The sequence below is a fragment of the Lineus longissimus genome, chromosome 11 (assembly GCF_910592395.1).
Source record: "Lineus longissimus chromosome 11, tnLinLong1.2, whole genome shotgun sequence".
In the NCBI taxonomy this organism is placed as follows: Eukaryota; Metazoa; Nemertea; class Pilidiophora; order Heteronemertea; family Lineidae; genus Lineus; species Lineus longissimus.
This window is the reverse complement of record NC_088318.1, coordinates 263020-283367: the sequence shown is the minus strand read 5'-3', so window position 1 is coordinate 283367 and position 20348 is coordinate 263020. Positions and strand designations below refer to the sequence as shown.

The following is a 20348-nucleotide window of genomic DNA, read 5'->3' as shown; positions in this document are numbered from 1 at the left end:
CCTGCTCGTGAGAATGATTTAAAGGGACGTCACGTGACCAGTGTGGCGGGAAATTGAATAATCAACATGGCGCAGGAGAAAGTCACGTCGTATTTCCAAAGCCGTAAAAGACCTTCGGGTTTCCAGCCTTCCAAGCGTAGAAAAGTATTAAGAAATGCAGATGTTGATAGTGTTATCATCCAAGAACCCGAGAGTGCGATCAATAAGGCCGATCCCGCCCCACCCTCTCTAAAAATATCTTCCAAAAACGACCCTTCGATTTCTGTGCTTGAACGTATTGTCTGCGTGCAAAAGACTGCACCTAATACCCGTAAAGCAACATCGTCTCTAGGTAGCCGTAGGGCAGTAAGGTCCAGGAATAAAAAAAATGACCCAGACATCCCAGTTGCCTGTAAAATTACTGATTTGTTTCCCAAACTAAATGAACTCTCCGAGTCTACAGATCCTGGCTTTGATGATGTTGATGGACCTTGTCCCCCTGAAAAAACCTGCGATCCAGTTGTTCCTTCCCCAAAGACGTTTGACTTAGCGAGTGCCTTCATTGACGATCATGCGGTTACACCACCAGCCTCTCCACAGAAACGACGATCTCCGGAAAAGGTCGATGGAATCGCCGATGTTTCAAAGAAACGAAGTCGGCCTCACAAAACAACAAGAAAAGACCACCTTCTTGAATTGCTCCAGCGAACACCTGAACATGGCTTTGACTTTACTTCCTTCTCTAATAAAAAACAGACAAACTCTGCAGCAGCTTTATCTGTACGTAAAAAACTTGTCCTGCAGTTGAAAGCCAAGGAAACTGAATCGTCTGCTCAGAAGAGTCTGGATATTGGACCTACAGCACCATCTTCAAATGGCAATGTGAAAGAAACACCTGTGAAGACACCAGCGAAGAAACAGGAGAAATCTTCACAGTCAACTCCGCTACGGAATAAAGTATTGGAGACGCTCAGAAAGTTTCCATCAAAGGAGACTGCAGCAGAAGGTTCCACTTTGAAACTGAAGATTGAGGGTAATATGAAATCGCTGGGAGACCTGGAAGCATTGAAGTTGTCTCTGAAGTCAAAAAAGGTAAATTTTGAAACATTCATTGCTGATTTTTCTTGTGAAGTGGTTTGAACAGTTGAAACATTGCTGCATTCTGTTGTTGTGTTCAGAACAACAGGGACATGTACCACTTGAGATGCGTGGCACGAGGTACTAATAGTTTACACTTTCATATTCATAGCTTGTAGGACGACTCAACTTTATACTTGAGCTAAATATCATGAGATTTGTTTGTGGTTATTGATGATGAAATCTTACTTGTATTTGTCCTTAATCTTTCTAGCTGGTTGCAACTCCAGCTGAGATGAAGTGCAAACTTGCCAAGTGTGGGAAACTCGCAGAGCTTCAAGGGCAGCTGGCAAAGCTCAACAAGAACGTTAAGCTTGTGGAGAAAGCCAAGGCCAAGGAACATGAGAAAGAGGAGGTTAAGCCAAAAGAGTAAGTCCCTTTTTATAACATATCCTGGTTGAATTGGCTTAGCTGTTATTCCTCTTGGTAACACTCCTGAAAGCTCAAAAAAAAAAAGGGTGAGAAAGATCCAGAGTAGAGTAGAGTTCAGTTAGCAAACACTCTGACAGTGAAGAACTTGTTTACCTATCAGCTGGTCTGGGTAGTTTGGAGCCCTGCTGCTAAATGGGTAGTTTGGGGCCTGCTGCTAAGTGATTTGTTATACTACCTGCCTTTACACACTATCCTCTCTCTTTCCAGGCCAGCATATGAACGATACCATACTCTAGCCCAACCAGTTGCACCCACGCTTGCCTTGCCCTACAAGTACAAACTCCTGAATGAGATGTTTAGGAGCACTGATACCATTGTCAGCATGTTGCATAACCGCAAGGAGATCTGTACGTTTAGCAAGTTGAAAACGGCCGTACAGAATATGGTCAGAAAGTGAGTAAAAGTTTTCAAGTTAATTCAACTAAATCAGAATGTGAATTGGGGTTAAATTCTGAACATTTCCAAATCAAAATGTTGTTTTTTCTTTTAAAAGCTGAGTTTGGTTTTCCTTTTCAGTGAAGCGAATTGTATTGTCATTATGTTTATTTTCAGAGCATTTGAGACAAAGACCCTTGGCCAGATGCGTCGTGTCTTCCCTGCAGCCTACCATTTCCGGCAGGAGAAAGGTCTTCCCCAGTTTGGTGGCAAATCGAATGAGTATCAGATGACAGTTGAACCGAGTTTGGACCAGGATTTGTACAAAGGTGAGACATTTAAGCCAGGGATGTAGCAAAGAAGTCATCATTAGTGAAATGGTTCAGTAAGGCCAGTAAAGGCCCACTAAGTCTGCGAAGCATGGCACAAGTTGTGTGCTTGTCACTGGATGGTTTTTCCTGATTAAAAACAAAGATTTTGTGATTCTTTCTGGAGGAGACTTCTCAACTTTACTTGATTCTACTTTGCAGAAAGTTTGGCGACGGTTCTCACAAAATCGTCGTCTGAGAAGAACAAGAAGCAACCAGCGAAGCAGACGTTCACAGCGGCCGCTCTCCTCGACCGCCGGAATATCTTTCATCACAACCTCATTAACACGGTTAAACAACATCACAGGGTAATTATCAAGGAACTCCCAATACATTGTGGGCTTGTTACTGATCGCTAACTTGCTCACAGGATTAACATAACATTCACCATCCCTAACCTGTCGTTAACATCAGTTTTTATTGGCTATTTCAAGTCAGTCACCGACAGAAGACAAGAGAAGACCGATAGAGCAAGCCTTTAAGTTTGCCAGAATAGACAACACTTGTTGTAACTTCTTTACTACATTATGCTATTTGTTTTTCTCAAGGATTTCCTATCCAAGTTAGATCGTCCACTGGCAGTCCCAGATGACAAACTGACAAGATGGCATCCAAAGTTTAACGTTGATGGAGTGCCAGATGTGGAGCCAGCACCGCTACCGGAGGCTCCTAATGTGCAGAAGTTTGTGACTGCACAAGATGTGATGCAGCACACCAGTGGTCGACTTCCAAAGCGGGTGAGTCTCTAAGCCGCTGTGTCGGTGTTTGTTAATGATTGTGTGTGTTGGGTATGTTTAGGTGGTTTCTTGGTCTGCAACTCTGGGTCATTGTCTGTTTTTCTGTCTTGAGGGGCAAGTTGCTCCACGGCAAATATCATCACAACAGCAACAGTGGTAAATTAGACTTGTTAGCCAATCATAAAACTTGTTTCAAGGTTACCTGTTGTATAACTAACTTGAGGCGTTTCTCTTGTCTAGGTTGAGGTGGCGTTGGCGAGGGTAGCTGCTGCCTGCAAGAAAGAGGCTGAAGAGAAAGTGACTGTACCTGAGGTAGAGTGTACCAAAGGTGATGTGGCTCTCAAGGGAGTGTCACAGTCTCTCTTGGATAGGGTGAGTAAAGAATATCACACCCTTGATGCAAATGAAATGCAAGTTCTTATATCGTGCTTTATAGTGCACAACTGTACTGTCTCAAAGTGCTTTACATTCATTGCTAGCCTCATCCAGAAACCTGTTTGTGGAAGCAAAGGAGTGCAGACAATGCACTACACTACACCATTTCAGGCCAGATGAGAGGATACAACACAAGATGATCTCTTGTTATGTTGGTTGGCCACATCATTCAGCCTGGCGAATCATATCTTAGAATTGTATACTACCATTCTATGTGACAGTCATCTTCAAATTTGTTTGCATTTCCAGATTCGTTCCAAGGAGGCTAAAAAGACTGAGCTTGCGATGACACGAAGCCCAGAAGATGATCGCCACATGGAGATGTTGTCACGGTTACCAAATCTTGTGCGCATTCTCAGAAAGTATCCTTTTTGTCCAGCACCATTACTGTGATGGATGTATCGTTACTGTGATGGATGTAACGTGACTGTGATGGATGTAACGTGACTGTGATGGATGTAACGATACTATGGTGGATGTTATGTGACTTAGAATAACTTATTTTTTAGGTCACTTGTGGCAGTTCAACCACATGACTGGCTTCATGGTTCAGGAGTGAGGTAATGATAACTTTAAGCCTTCGGGCAACATGTCAAGTTCACCTCGACACTGACAACAGGAGATTCTGTTTGTAGTCCTCATTAGATGGTCTACTTGAGTATTCTATCAGGCATTCCATCATGTTTCCTTAACTTTTTCCAAGTATATTTGTAACAGAGAAGAAACCAGCACTTCCATTGGATGTTGCTTGTTCTAAACTGGCCGACAGCACCAAGTCCATATCTGTTGGTAAGAAACTGGTGACATGAACTTGAAGGTTCTCTCAACCTTTCAATTACAGTGCTCTGTATTTCTATTCTAATTCAATTATTGACCTGAAATCTTTGGCTCTTCCTACACTTCTACAGGAGAGTGGTGGCAGATGCACATGTTTCTCTTGTAAGGCTTTAGTACTGTGTTGAGTTATCACACCAATGGAACTGAGAGACTGGGTTATTTGGCACCGTAGCAGAAACCAAATAGACACCTGGCGAGAGAGCTTCACCATCTTTTCTTGGTGGAGAAAATTATTTTATACTTCTGTTGTATTCTTCCCAAATACCTATGCCCCCATGTTGTGATAATTTAATATCCATCCCACTTTTCAGGAGAGGTGGAGACGCATTTGGATATGATGGTCGAGCTGTTGCCTGAATGGGTGAAAATCATCAAGACGATGAAAGGAAAGTTCTTAAAACTCGACAGAAATCAAGACATTGCAATCGTGGTGGAGAAAGTGCAGAAAATTCTAAAGGACAAACAGTTATAGTCGGTGCTTCAATAAATGCTCAGGGACTGTTTGGTACGGAGTGTAAAACTCTGGAGGCTGGAGGGTGGCAGTGAAGGCGACACATGCCAGAGCTCAAGAACCGGCTCGGGTCAGAAACATATGCCATGTCCAAACATGAATCGTGCTGATGAACTATGAGACACCAAGGGGTGACTTTATGAACCTTAATCTGGCCCACCTCATGACCTGGTTTCTGCCTGTGGTCTCCCTGTAAAGGAACTGATGCTCTCTCTAGTGTGATCTGTTGGGTGGATATGATTTACCCAGTTGAAAAGATTTGAACTTGTTGCTTTGTTGGCAATGAGGAACTTGGTTGAAAACTTCTATACTGCCTGAGCTCAGGAACGGCCATGTAATGTCAATGTGAGACTTGATATTATCTGAAGGCACATCCTCCTGCCTTGAGCATGGTGGCAATGTTGTTTTAGAGACATTTTATCATCGGTTTACAATCATCATTGCTGTACTTTACATGAGAAGATTTTAGAAACATTTTAAATCTTTAACTTTTGCACGAATGTGTTCATAACTTCTGCACTTCAATGTCTGTTCATCGTATCACGATATGTACATCCACCGTTATATGCATGAATGCAATCGTAAATATATATTGTCTTGTAAATTAATACAGGGGTCGAAAAGTTGTTTTCAAGTTGACTAGTCCCAAGCTGTGAATCTCAATGTGTGGGCTAGCTCTTTCAGTAAATCCTTATAGTTTCCCTGACTGTTTGCTAGCCCGGCTATAGGGGACTAGTGGATTTTTCGACCCCTGTGAATAATAATCAGTTGAGCACAAGAATCTGATGAATATAGTAGAGTTCGTCTTCATGAGCCTTTCTACAACTCCCATTGTTTTCATTCTGCTAGAAATAGTTGTTCACATGAAAGTAGCAAGAAATACAATCTCTTGATTGGTGGACGCCGTTTCTTCTACTGTAGTTTTTGAGGCATAGTTCATGAAACTTCAATTCAATTACAAATTTTTTACTAGCGGCCAGGCCTTGAAGTAATATTTGAATTTGACAAAATTTGTAATTGTCTCATCATTCTAGTAGTAATTTCCTGTAATTGCATTTATATTTCTCAATAGTGAATAAGTTATTTTTTATGCTCAATAAATCAAATCAAAGCTATGCATTTTCAGGTTTTCCTTTCTGATTTTGATTGACCGACAAAGAAAAAAAAGTTTTCCAGTTTTCTTGAAAAGCCTGTTTCTTCTCCCAATAATTTCACCGCTACCGTTTTACTGTAAACTCGGCCAGGAACTGTTCCGTACTGGTACCGAATCCATACCACAGAGGGCAGCACCTGATAGTCAAATCTGGGGATTCCCCGTGCTTTTTCCTAGAAATGGCCATGCCGCGAAATGGATTCAATGAAACATCCGATTTGAAGCAGAAAATACCAATATCTTGCATCTGTGCCAAATCCTATTGATTTATTACGTCAGATAGTATTCTCTTGGTAAGTACAGTGATACAAAGTTGACACTGGGCATTTCTGAACCAGGGCCATGCCCAGCCTTCGTGGCACATGGCCACCGATGATGCTGATGATGGTGCTGATGCAGCTTCTGGCTCGGCCAATGCTGAACGATAACAAAACAATTAAAATGACATGATAATGATTTACAAGGATCCGACAGAGCTTGGCTAGCAGAGGGTCATTGTTGAGGGTGCATTCATCCTCGCTTACCAGAGTACGTGCTCCTCCCATCACCTACGTGACAAGCTCGGTCGTTGATGTCGAGTCCTGTCAGATGCGGTGTGCGTGCATGGATACTATGATGCATTGTTATGCTATTCACGTTCCAAAGTATCTGCATAAATTACTATTATAGGTCGCATCGTCAAGAATTTGAAAACCAGGGCGGGGTTTGCTCTCTGAGGGTCGGCAGGGAAGGCCCTGTCCCAATCACAATCACTAACTTTTGGGCACATCCCAGCACAGTATGAAATCCTCTAAGATAAGGTTATCTGGACCTGTATTCCTAATCCTGACAGTGATTCTTGACCCATCTAGGTCATCCTGAAATGAGACCATGTCCTGGATGTGCTACAGTACATTCAAACCCAATTCATCGGAACAGTAATCTATTTGTAGGCCAACTTGTCAACCTTTATGCGCTTGATATTTGGCCTAGATACTGGAAATATTCTTTGTTGGCAGACAAATTATTCTATTCAAAGTTTTTTATAAGGAAACCAGATAAAACTTGGCACCAGCTGATGATAGATTGATCACATAAAATACAGGACACACTCAGGACTGACAAGTGTTGTCCTTCATAGAGAGGTGGTCAAATTGAATGGAAACCATCAATGTGGGACCAAAACTAGTGTCCTCAATTGATAGGTCTTCCTTAATAGAGAGGTGTCAGCTAAGCATGATAAGGAAGGTTCCATTGTATAGTGTCTTACAGTTACCGCAGTACACTAATAGTAAGACGCAACTAATGATGTTCTGACAGTCTCATTTCATCTGCAAAGAAATTCAGTTAAAATCTGGTTTGATGGCCCAAGTTAGCAAACAGCGTTGTTTTCTTCTCCAGCTTCTCCTCGAGCAGTGCCGGTGGGTGTCGTACCAGGCCTGTCCTACCAGCTTCTTGTCCCCATCTACCCACAAGCTGCTGTGCCACTACACGACTCCTTCCACCAGCTGGCACAACCTCAGCCTCCTATCAAACAGGTAACACTTATTTAAATAGAGGGTGAAGTTATACATCTGGGTGGAATAAGGCTCGTAAGGCAGAGATACCTGCCTGAATTCTCATGCTGACTGTGGGGTTCAAACCAGGGACCTCTTGATAGCTAGACGAGAGTTTGAGTCTCTAGTCCCCCACAGTGGCTCCTGATGAACTGGTATGACGTCATCTTTTCGGGATGCGATGACAGCCAGAAGTCACTATCGGTGTCCCAACGGCGAAGGCAACATGGACACAGTATTCAGATGGGCCACAAACTTGAAAATAACTGATTGCTTTTGGTATTACTTTCTATTTATAATTAAAAGACTGAGTATGTCTATGTAGAGAATAAGTAGTTTGTTCGTCAAATAGCGGCTTCATAACATATATTTGTACAATGATGGGAAAGTTCCCCGAGTTTTCAATCCTAAAGCGCCACACAGATGAGCTATATTCAAATTGCTGCTTCCTGCGGTTATTATGATCTGACTGCTACGTGCAATAACACAACCCCTCATCTGCAGGTAAACAAGCAATTGCTAGGTTTGATATTCTTGTTGCAGACACTTGCAATGATAACTGCAGACAAGCAAGTTTTGTTTTCATGACTGCAGGTCACTCATTGATGGCGCTTTATACACAACGTCTATACAAATAAATTATCTCTAAAATAATGTGCACATTTACACCTTTGGCCTACAAAAACTAGACTGTATGCTACAAGTTGTTTTGGTTGTTTCGTTTCCATATTAAAACATGATATTGCATATTGATCATACTGGCCAAAACATTTAAAAATAGTCAGCAGTTGTTAGATATCAGTCTGAGAGGCCTACATTTGTAAAAGTCGAAGATGCTACCACAAGGTGGTCTAGGATAAGTAATAGATATGAACATTGGTGGAGTCATCCTTCACCTAGCAGTCACAACATCACTTCCTTGAGTTGTTGGTACCTGATAAAAGATCAGGTCACGTTCAACCACTTTGCTGTGGTGCGTTCCGAGATGATATTTGATGAGCTACGGCTATCTATGGTGTCTTTTCTGACAGTGACTCAACGCGGGGCATTGTGTCCTGTATGGTCGTGCATTGTCTCATGACATCTTGTAACCAGTATTTGGTCCTTCGTCATAATGGTGGCATCTTTACATTCCCGTCCCACTGCCCTGCAGTCTCTGCCTAGTCATGTTTGTCACAGCATCGCTATCCTTCGTATCCTTTAAACTCTTGGGAAGCAAATCAAGCATTTCAGCATAATCAACACCTTTAGGTGTCAAGACGAAAGTCATGGTTTTCTCAATGGATTTCCGGGTTATTGTCTGAGAAAATCGTTCAAATATGTGATTGATACTTTTCAGTTTGTTATTGAGGACATCTTGTTTTGTTGGCACGGACTTGTATATTTTCTTGTAGACGTCCCAGATGCTTCTCACAGGGACGCCAGTGGGGTGGAATTTGGCGAGAATTGTGATGATATTTCTCTGGATGGTTGTCTCGATCTCCGAGAGGCCCTTGCTGAATTCTGAAAGGAAAAATGAGAGTAAGACTTTACAATATGATGGAACGTTAAGTCAGCAATCTGAAAAATATGACCAAATACTTCAATTCTGGGGCAGCATCTGATAGACTTTGGAGGGTGTCTTCATGAGGGTGCCACTGATCGGTATTAGAAATAGACTAGAAAATCATCAATTTCTTGAGACATAGCAGGGTTTCAGTTCTGAAAGTGTTTGGAAGTTGCTGGAGTGGTTCCCCAAACCTTCATCGAGCATTTGGCCAACCTCCAGTCTACTTAGTTCAGTATTACTATGGTGTGGTTGTTGTTGATTAGGTATACTCACCATTGATTACATCCTGGTCACCTGAATCAAGGTGTCGTCCTCCCTCCCAGTCTGATGACGCTCGTCGGGACCAATCTGGCTCCGCTAGCATCTCCCTCACCGTTGGTACTTTCTGCTGCTGCTTCCGCAGACTTGCGGCGTGGGAAAGTGTCTCCTTCGTGAGAGGCTGGATATTTGTATAATAATTGTTGGACGTCAATACTTGTTGGCAAGAAGGCTGAGGGAAGTAGCCATTTTGTTGTTGTCTCCCCGTATGCTGTGGTACATTAGTTGTAGCGGCCTGGCTATACGACATTTGTCTCGGCGAGTGATTCTGATATTGTCTTGGTTCATTGAATGGCGTAGAAGCAGACGGCATATTAAAAGTGGTAAAGGTTTGTTCGTCAATAATGCCTTCCGGATGAAACTCTATGAGATGGGCATGTTTGCCTTGTTTCGTCAGGGTTAACCTCGGCCCAAGTGGAGTTTGATCAATCCCAATAAACTCAGAATACAATGGTAGAATATCATTCATATCAGAAACCGAGTAATTAGCTGGACGCGGTTGAAACCCGTAAATAGTCTTAAAGGTTTTCCAAAGATCGTTGACTGGTATTCCATCAAATTGGCCTAGAAGTTGCAGGAGATTTGTCTGGAGAATTCTTTGTCTCTTTTCCAGTGGATTTGGCTCTGACATGTCTGAAAGAGAATATTTGAAATTATTCACTCGAGGGAAACGTATCAGAAAAAGGGGACATTCTAACTTGGTGCTGTCACATTAGTCACCATCTTCACTGTCTTCATGGAACACTAACAGTTCAAGAAAGGATGTCGGAGGTGTTCTGAAAGTTGCAGGATGGCTCAGAATAATGGCTTGATTGTAGAAATCATTTGCCATTAGTTGTTGAAGATAGTCATTACATCTCACATGCTTTAAACCTCAGCTACCAAGAGCAGATACTGTCATTGATGATACTATATCTGAAACTGAGAGAGAGTCAAATTGAAAAGACAGCTTACCTGGCTCAGTAGTTCCTGTATTGTCCATAAAGTCTGTTTCGGGGGCTTGCCATTGATAGCTATTATTGAAAATATTCCCTTCTGTCATGTTATGTATGCCCTGGAAAGTGGAAATGGAATCAGCGATAAAAACAATATGTAATTACGCCACCTGTATGTGAGATGTGACAGTGTTGGCTGGCGGTAAGTTCCCTTTGACGAGAGAACACCCAAAACCACCAAAGCTGGTTGCAGGTGCTGCCTGCGGGTGGGAGAGGGTCTTCTGACTATCTCTGGCTGCCTAAATGTTGGCTCCTGTACCTCTCATGTATCGACTGATACTGATAGCTGTAAAATGGGGTCTTCCTTCATTGCCTGGGCTGACTGTTCCTTAAATAAGCTGCATTTACATGTGATTGATCCATGGAAGCATTTAGTTGCTTATGTGAGAGATCGGTTTTTTTCGCTAAAAAATAATCGAGAAGTCTCTGTTGAGACAAGTCAATGGTAGCTGCAGGAATGAAAACGTTAAATCAAAAAAACTAAATACTCACCACTCTCTTCTCACGCCCCATACCAAATGCTGATGTGTTATTCTCCATATTCCCTCAGTATGAAAGTCTTCTAACAGAGACGTGTCTCAATGTCTACCCTCATCAAGTGCCTGAAGGTTTTTGACAGTTCTCACACTGTTTTCACAATAAACTCCTCCATTGTGTTGCAATACTTATTATCATAATTGCCTGATGGGAAGTCTAGAACCATAAACCCGATACGACACAGTTCTAGTTCTGTTGGGGAAATCCCGACTGTTCAGTTGGTGTGCACACCCCCTCAAAAATCAATACCTGGTGGAGATGTACGAGCTGTTACAACATATTGACACGAGAGATGTTTTGAAACAGATACGAGGGTGTTATATTGTTGGATATCATGGATCCTTTGCAGGTAACATGACCACTTTTAGACATATCAGTCGGAAAAGACCAATTGCGTATTATGTAAACATCTTTGACCCTCATTTCAAAGCGAACTTCGGGGGGGAGCTGTGTTTCATCTCCATGTATGATCACAAACTTATGCCATAAGTCAGCAAAACAATGCTGATGTTCTTGGTTAACAATATTGAAGGGTACAAGGGTCACTGTCGGCCTCCTAGTTGCAGCACACATTCCATCTGATATTTCCCAATAGCTTTATACTGTTGTAGGAGAACTTTGCCCCAAGAAACACTCTTGGTTATCAAGTGTCTGAGCACTTATTTGACTTTCACTTTCAGTATCGAGAAATTCCAGAGTGGGTTAAACGTTTAGTAATTCCATTATGTATATTTCGAGTAAGACATTCGTCTTTGTGTCTTTCAGCTGCAGTTTGACCCTGTGAAGGAATCTCAGCATCTTACAAGCAAACTTCTCACGTTGATAACAAGTGTCTTCCCTGACCTACAAGACCATGCAGGGAAGATCGTCAGCCACATCATCCAAGAATATGATATTCCAACGCTACAGGCACTTTCTGTCTCACCGTCCCTGTTTGTGAAAATAGTAAGTGTTTTGGTTGATGCTGATTTGACGTGGGCTGATGTGACTTGAGTTCAGACTATGATGAGGCACTTGGTTCTTTGTCCATCCATTAATGGGAGATTGGTCCAAGGTCAAAATCACATGATGTCTCAACAGCACTAATCCCTCTGATATTATACGGGTCAAGAACTAACCCCATGATTTCTGAAGTCCAAGCATGGTTGAATTTGCAATCCTTTTTCTGGGTAGACGGCACTCTTGGTCACCATCGTTTGTTCTACATGGCCCTATTGTTTCACACTTTCAGGTGGGAGAAACTTTGATACGTCTGCAATCAAGATCTCCTGAGGTCAGTCAGGCTTCACCAGAAGATAAACAAGAACAGGAAACAGGTAGTTCTACTTCATATCAACAAAGACCTACAATGAAACTTTCTCCCTCTGGCCCAGAAATGATTAAGATCACTGTATCGCTTTTTGTTTGGCACAGTAATGTCAATAGGTGGAGCACTATTGGTTCCTGAAGAGTCGGGCATTCGCACTATCCGTCCCTGCTATCAATGGTTGTCCATGGTAACGGAGACATTGTGTGGGCGAGTGTGAACCCCAAGCTTCAGCACTATTGCGATAACCTCACTAAGACCTTTATCCGTTTACCTTCAGCCGATTCCCGTGCCCATGAACTTGATGAACCTGAGGACAACAAGAAGGTAGGATATGCATATACAGTAGAACCTCACTTAGTAGATACAGTGGAACCCCAGTAACACGACCACTCATGGGACCAAGGTTGAATGGTCGCATTACCAGGGTGGTCGTGTTAGTGAAGTTGAAAATCTGGGGACAAAATGCCTGATCAGGTTTTCCCACCAAAATTGTTCAACTTATTCATAAGTTCAAAATACTGAAAAATTTTCAAAGTCAAAAGAGTTTTGGGACTGGTGATGTTGGTGATGTTGGTGATGTTGGTTCATTTTGAGCAGGAAAAAAAGTGAAAAAAGTATTTGGACTTAAACATTTTTTCATCATACACTCAGTTCAAAATTCTGAAAAATTTTCAAAGTGAAAAGAGTTTTGGGACTGATGATGTTTGTGTGAAACATCTTTCTAAACTGGTGACGTCATTCGCCTGAGCTGATCCTTTATACATTTGCATGGTTGTAAGCATTTGGTGGAACAGCCCATTTTACGAGGTAATTGGTAATTGAGGACTACATGGTTGTGTTTCGATGAATCTACCTCTGATCATGTGATGTAAACATTGGCATACACTATCCTTTATCTTAATTAAAGGTCAACTTCCTTCATTCAAAATTTTCAACAATTCTAACAATTGTAACTTGAACTTGACAATTGTCTAAGTATTTCAACAGTGCTCTTGTGTAGACTTCTCAATGTGAAGTTTCATCCATCATTCATCGTGTTCTTGATAACTGCACTCAGCACTGTTTCTATTTACTTGGCACAAGAGAATGCAATGAACATGACTGGCTCAGAGCTTTAAAGGCCTTCCTGGAATGTAGCCAATATTGATTGTAAACATTCCTGGTCCCTGGAGTGGGTCAGAATCGAGGAATCTTGTCTATTTCATGTTTTATAGCATTGAATGAGTGACAGGGTGGAGCAGTCTCAACAGACGTTAGAATGTGTTTCAATTGGGCATTTACATATTTATAGAATCGATTCCAATTCAACGAAACTTTCTTATCTAATAAACTCCCAAATACAACTGGTAAGCGGTGGTAATGTCTAACTGACCAATAGATGCCACAGATTTCTGGCAAGACTTTTTTGGATGAGATTCAATGAATCTGTTCCTGTCTGGAAGGTTTATTGTGCAACTGCTTTCTCTCTTGTCTCATCTATTTGGTGTTCAGTAGTCAAAAGGCGAACATCGTTTGAACATTGTCGAAACTAAAAAAGTAGGATTTCATTGAATTTGGTTTGAATAGATGCTGAGGGATTGCATATTCCTAATTTTGTGATTAGAACTCGAGTTTGACAAAGGTACTTCCTGGATTGAGGATATTCGGATGTATAAGGCTTTGGGGCCATTTGATTTTGCCGTTTTGTGAAATTGTAACTTTAGCCGTACTGGTGTTTTTAATTTTAGTTATTTGACAACACTGTAATGCCATATACTTGAGAGATCTTTTACAAATGCCAAAAAAGATGCAAACATTTGTTGGTTAACAGTCTGATATCGTGTAGGGTTTAAAAAGGGCACATTTCTTGAATGGCACTTTGTCTTTACAGAAGCAGCCGGCAGACGATCAAAGCACTGTCGGAGTGGAGGATGTTGGTGAAACCAGGGATAGAGTTCCATTGTTTGAACGTGGAATAACAGACGTAGATAAGGACTTGTTTCCAAGTCCAAAAAAGTGGCCGAGTCCAACATCAAGTCTTCCTCCCATTCCTCCAGGAATCCAACTATCGTCTACTGCAGCAGGAATTTTACCAAGTTTTGCACCTGCAGTGCAAGCAGGCCCAGCCCAAGGACTTTCGCAGGCAGGCCCGCCCCCAGGACTTGCGCAAGTATTCTCAGGATTTCCGATACGGTATCAATTGCCTCCAGTACAGCACCAAAGACGAGGGCAGCCGACTGTTCAACCAGCCCCTCATCAGTATATAGTACCTGTATATCCTAGTGGGCAATATCCTGGACAACCTGGCCAATATCCTGGACAACCACGGATATATTCTGGGCAATATTCTGGACAACCTGGGCAATATCCTGGACAACCAGGCCAGTATTCTGGACAACCAGGCCAGTATTCTGGACAACCAGGCCAGTATTCTGGACAACCAGGCCGCTTTCCTGTCTTGCCTGGGCAACCTCCTGAATTCTCTCAGCAACCTGGGTTTCCAAGACAACCCCAGTTTAATCCATTTGCTGCTCAGTTTGGGCTGATTCCACCATCTCCTGGATTCGTACCACATCCCAATCTTCAACAGCAGCCTCAATTGGCAAAAGAGCCACAGGAAACTTTTCAGCAACAAGTGGCACAGACTTTGTTTCCAGGTCCATTGCAAAGACGAGTTCCTTCGTCACCATCACTGACTGACACTGATGGGCAGACGACACCATCTGATATCTCAACAGAGAGTGACAACACTGTTGATCAATTCAAATCCTGCCCTGATTTAGTTGATTCATCGTGCCGCGAGCCAACAGCTAGTGTGCCGGCAGCACCTTTATCGAGCGCCCAGTCATCTCCAGGCAACTTGAAGCAATCTATTCCTGTCCTCAAAGTAGCTTCCTCAGCACCAGGGTTGCGTGTGACTTCCTTTGGATTACCTACAGGGCCACCTGGACTCCGTACTCCCTGGAAGCACGCGCCCGCTCCCGCTGACACAGGTGGTGGTGATATTCATAGTGGACCGTCATTTGGTTCAGGAACTCTGCCTTCAAATCCTGTTGGTGACACTCCATCCACCGTCGAGAACACAACATCGCCTGGTCCCGTCCCAAACGTTCCACTGTCTGCTCTAGGATTGCCAGTTTTGTTGTCAGGACTACCCACGGCGCCGCCTGGACTCAAGGTTCCTTGGAAACGTGTGCGTGCCAATACTGACATAGTTGCTGATCCAGCAACACAGCTATCACCTCAGCCAGACTCCACCATTCGTGATCATCGGAGTTCACTATCTCCAGGATTGACTGTGTCATCACCAACTTTGCCAATTCAGCCTGCAGGTGGCCTACAAGAAACGTCAAAACCTGCGCCATCGTCGTGGAGTCATATTGTTCGTGGATCACTCACTGACATTCCAAATGATCTCACCAAAAGGGAACAAGTTTCTGATCAAACTATCATAAAAGATGATTATTTGACGGACCAAATCGACTTTTTTTGGTCAGATAACCTTTGTACAGATTTCTCTGATGCGGAATCGACAGAGTCAACCACCATGAGCAAACGGCGGAGAAACCCATCCTCTGAGAGCGGGCAGGCAATAGCAGACGTCATGAAGGGTGAGTTGGTTCTAAATCAAGCACTTTATCTTACTATTTTCTTGCAGCTTTTTACGCTAAGATTGGTTGCAGATAGGTATTTATAGTACCGTTACTCTACCTTGAACTTTGACCTTTTATCTTAGTGGTTATGACCTCCATGACCTTGAACACTATTGAGTGCCTGTGGCTTCTATGACCTTGAACTTAGACCTTTAGTGTAGTGCTCACCCTCTTCTCTAGCTTTCAGCACAAACCTGAGTGACCTTGAGGCTGAGGTACAGCTTAACATTGTTGGTATTTTGGCCATGTTTCATCCAAAGGCTTGCCAGGTTGGCCACATCTGGCATGAATACAGAGAAATACACAAAACAAGGCCCAAGAGAGACGATTTTCAAAACATTGGCAAGAGCATTGATGACATCTTTCAAAGGTTTGATCGAGTTATTGGGAAAGGGCGGAAAACCTGTTACAGCCTGACGGCAATTGGTGTTGAATATGCCAAGGAGCTTGGGTTGCTTCCAGCGGAGGTGGTATCTGTCATGAGTCAGGCGAATACGTCTGTTGCCATTGTGGCCGATGCAGGCCATTCTGTGGTCAGTCTCCTCAGTGATGAAGCAAGCACTGCTTGTGTTGGTGGAGAACACTCGGGAGGTGGAGACAGTGATTATCACAAAGTGACCGCTCATCAAGGTGAGCTGCACAGCATCTCACATCTGTTGATTTACAAAACTCACCACCCTAACTGCTTTCATCCTGCATGCGATCCCAAGTATGGTTTCACCCAGTAAATTTCCTTTTTTTGTTGCTAATTTCACCATGGAATCTGAAACAAGCACAGTCTGATATTTTGATAAGATGACTTCTGGAGTTTTCAGACTTTGAAATGAACAGAAGTAGAATATTATGTGCCGATGATGCTGAGCTCTAACTCATGTACAATTCCTGACTAAACATGTTAACAAACAACTTCTACCTCGCATGTCTATTCAAACTTGAAGTTGAAATGATAATCACATCTTGTAACAATCGTTAGAGGAGCAACATCACTTACTCTGACAGTATCTCTTGTAGTGAACGGATGTTTTGATGCTGCAAACGGGCAATTTTTGTCACTGCAACCTGCAATTTGTATTCTCTGCAATGTGAGTAAACGTCATCATGTTAAACTGATAATCTGGGAGTGATATTTCAGGTGGGCAGGTACAATCACCATTGGGGCAGTCGTGCCTCACCAGTTTGTGGTTGTTTGCTGTTCCTGTTTCAGACCATTTTCTTGTTCCTCTTTCAATTCCTATTTCTTGTATTGTTTACATGTTGTCGTTGCAGACGTCCCCGCTGTGCCGGAGTATGAAGGTCATCTGTTGGACAGTGACATGGTAGAGATTCAACGACATGCTGTCATCTCTCTGTCATTAAGCTACCCCAAGCCTTTAGAAGATAATGAATTGAACAGAGCCATAAAGAAGTCCAGAGGGAAGGGTGTGGCATCAGTAAAAGAGCATATAAAACATTTTGCAGACGTTATTGCTTGTACTAAGGACCCTCATGATTTGAAGATGAAAAATCTCTTGACAGACAAAGGTGTACAGTATGCCAAGTTGTTACGCTGTAAAATTCAAGACAAGACGGCTGGTGTTGCTACCGTTCCAGCTGTATCCGAGTACGAAGCACATCTGTGGAACCCCGAGGTGGTGGAGATCCAGCGCCATGCGGTCATAGCACTCGCGTCTGTTTACCCAAGACCTAAACCATCTGATCAACTGAACAAAGCAATTAAGACCTCAAGAGGGAGAGGGGCAGTGGTGGAGGAATTGGGTTTACGGTCGTTGGAAGATTGTATGAAAGAATGTTCAGATCTTGTTATTGCTTTTGTGAAGGACCCAAAAGGTTCAAAAAAGGTCTGCTTCGTCTTGACTCATAAAGGTATTGAGTATGCCAAGTTGTTGGGCTGCAAGATTCCAGACAAACCTGCTGTTGCTAGGCCTATACCGTTGCGTTCACAGACATTCACTAGGCGAGAGCCGCAAGGGACCCAGAATGCAGCTGCTGGGGGCGGAGCTCAACTCTTTATGGATGACGACGATGAATTTCCCGAGCTTGGTGCCGTACTACCGAAAAAGGATCCACCAAAATCAGATTTGGAGTTCCTAAATGACAGCTTTCTGACGTCAGAGGAGAGACCCCCAGGCAGGGCTGCCCAAGCTCAGGGAGGAGACTTCAGGCCACGTTACGATACTCTTGGTGTCAGCCCGGTTGCACCGCATAACCAGGTTGGGCCAATGAGCCACTATTCTTCAGTGCCTGTTACCTACTCTCAGCTGAAGGAGAAGCAGAAACGATCCGCTAGCCCGGCGTCGACAACCTCTCAGACAGCACAATCTGTGAAAAAGACTGATTTCAAGTCCGATTTTACTTATAATCCTGAAGAGGTCGCCACTGGTTCAATGGGAGGAAGCCTGATGAATACACGTCATCTCACGAAGGAAAACCTCGAAGCTATTGCTGTAGACTGCATTGATAGGCTATCGAATGCTGATGTTCTTGTGACACCCAAGGCAGTCGAATGCCGTATGTTGGACTTGACTCGTCGGTCGAACTGGCGGGAACTAGGCGTTCCTGGGGTGCATCGTGTGGAGATGCTGGAGTGTGTCCGCCAGCTACAGCGCATGCAGGGGAAGGTCAGCAGTTACGTCCAGACGTTCGTTTCCGTGCGCTCTATAGCAACGCTCCATGATCTCACTCAGTGCATGAAAGAGTTCATCACCAACAATGGGACCTTTGATAACCTCAAACTCGGTCCGATATCTGCCCAGCCGACCATTCGTGAGTACTTCAACTTGCCACCAGGGTCGCCAGTATTGGAGATCTCGTCACCAGAGGTCATTGAACACCTTAGGGACTATGTCAATAAGAACAATCTTTGGACGACACCGGTGGACTTGAAGAACTTTCTCGAATATCTGCAGGAGGAATATGGAACTGACACACCATATGAGCTGGGCGTACGGATGAAGAGTCTGCCATTAGCTATGCAGGTAAGATGACTAAATCAGACTCCTGACGATAAACAGAGAAGCAAAACAGCATACCGGTAATCCCTTTCAAAAGTTAACCAGAATCATAACGAAGTGGGCAACTACCAACTCATGTAGTCTCATTCTTGGATTGTTTCTTTTCCCTCTGTGTCTGATTGAAACTGGATGGGGATGTGACATCACTTCCACCAACCCAGGCTACTGGATGTAGAATCTGTGGATGTGACACCATTTTCACCATTGGCACTTCTAAGGTCTGTTTTTTTAGACCCAATGGAACCTATGTCCTTTTATTTGACACTAGTAGATAAGATTGAGTGGATTCAAACACTGTTATTGCTAGAACATGAAGTATAATGCAAAACTTTTCTCTGCAGATGCTGAAGAAAGCTCAGCGTGACCAAGGTCGGACAGTTCGCGAGTGCATCACTCACATGAAGGATCTCACAGAAAATGAGGTCAAGTCTGGATTCAGTAACTTCAAATCGAAATTCCTCCTTGAAAATTCTGACGGTGACGGATTCGTCATCAGAAAGTTCTACCTTGAACTTGGCCCTGCAGAAGTCATGGCAGACGTCTTTGGAAAATTCAACGTCTTGTTACAGTTTATGCTACAGTACGGTGCTTCTGTCAAGGGACACACCTTGCAACGATTACACCAGGTGACGCAGGAGTTTGTGAAGCAGGTGAAGCGCGACAGTCTTGGCCACCATCTATTCCAATTGTCCGTCTGCGTGAGTGCTCATGAGGTTCAAGAATCGCTGCAGACGTTCATGGAGAAGATGTTTCCAGCGCCAAAGGGTGGTCACCGTGACGATGATGATGATGAATCAGGCTCCCAGATATCGGTTAACCCTCCTCCAAAGCTAGGTGAGTATGAATGAATTTCAGGAAATCTTTTGAGCTTTTGTGTGATGTTTGACTTCCGTATGAGGAAGTTATTCCTTCAGCTATTTCCTCTAGCCTTGGAGGTGGTATATAGATTTGTGGTGGTCTTGCTGTCTCTCTGTGTTAGCTGTTGTGGGATTGAATGCCACTATGGTTGGGTGCCAGTGCGGGCTGTTTGCCTCGATCGTGACTCTTGTCTTCAGTCAAGGAGGGCTCCATCACAAGCTAATCACGTTCCTCTATGGCATCTGATCCATGGTGTGATATTCTTTTCTGATAACATTGACATTTTAAACATATTGATAAAACGTTGATATTTGACTTACAGATGACCTGCTCTCTAAGTTCCGTTACAACCTCGAGCGTTGCATCGGTGTGAGTGGCACCTTGACTCTTGAGTATCTGGCCGCCATTGAGAAGAAGCTCTGTGAACACTTCAATCATCAGTTCTTCAACACAATGGGCCAAGGCAGCTTCCTGGCTTTCCTGCTGCATCAGCCACATGCCAAGAAGGTAAATGCCATCCTGAAAACTGTTATTACTTCTTCTCAACTGTAAACAGTAATGCATGCATGCCATTTATTTGCATTTTTCACATTAACAGACCATCGTGAAATGGTTGGTTTCTTCTAATACTTTGCTTCTT

At 43.3% G+C, this 20348-nt stretch overlaps 3 protein-coding genes across 3 annotated transcripts in view; 2 read left to right on the top strand and 1 right to left on the bottom strand.

The window, feature by feature from the left end:
- The first annotated feature begins 66 nt into the window (after positions 1–66).
- LOC135496034 (DNA replication factor Cdt1-like) lies at positions 67–6170 on the top strand. Its single transcript, XM_064785138.1, has 10 exons — positions 67–1071; positions 1331–1485; positions 1756–1941; positions 2101–2252; positions 2454–2599; positions 2840–3028; positions 3269–3400; positions 3713–3825; positions 4167–4252; positions 4612–6170. The coding sequence occupies exons 1-10, from the start codon at positions 67–69 to the stop codon at positions 4770–4772; spliced, it is 2325 nt and encodes a 774-aa protein (XP_064641208.1). The 3' UTR covers positions 4773–6170.
- A 1009-nt stretch (positions 6171–7179) lies between these two features.
- The window catches only part of LOC135496032 (uncharacterized), a 30370-nt gene continuing 17201 nt past the window's right edge, over positions 7180–20348 (top strand). Inside the window, exons 1-10 of the mRNA XM_064785134.1 lie at positions 7180–7234; positions 7345–7481; positions 11664–11843; positions 12130–12214; positions 12485–12531; positions 14078–15797; positions 16020–16469; positions 17106–18814; positions 19192–19684; positions 20031–20215. Of these exons, the coding sequence (XP_064641204.1) occupies positions 7180–7234; positions 7345–7481; positions 11664–11843; positions 12130–12214; positions 12485–12531; positions 14078–15797; positions 16020–16469; positions 17106–18814; positions 19192–19684; positions 20031–20215 (5061 nt within the window). The remainder of the gene's footprint in view (positions 7235–7344; positions 7482–11663; positions 11844–12129; positions 12215–12484; positions 12532–14077; positions 15798–16019; positions 16470–17105; positions 18815–19191; positions 19685–20030; positions 20216–20348) is intronic.
- On the bottom strand, positions 7787–11206 carry LOC135495893 (uncharacterized). Its single transcript, XM_064784898.1, has 4 exons — positions 10854–11206; positions 10321–10420; positions 9322–9999; positions 7787–9002 (listed from the first exon to the last, which is right to left on the bottom strand). The coding sequence occupies exons 1-4, from the start codon at positions 10899–10901 to the stop codon at positions 8626–8628; spliced, it is 1203 nt and encodes a 400-aa protein (XP_064640968.1). The 5' UTR covers positions 10902–11206; the 3' UTR covers positions 7787–8625.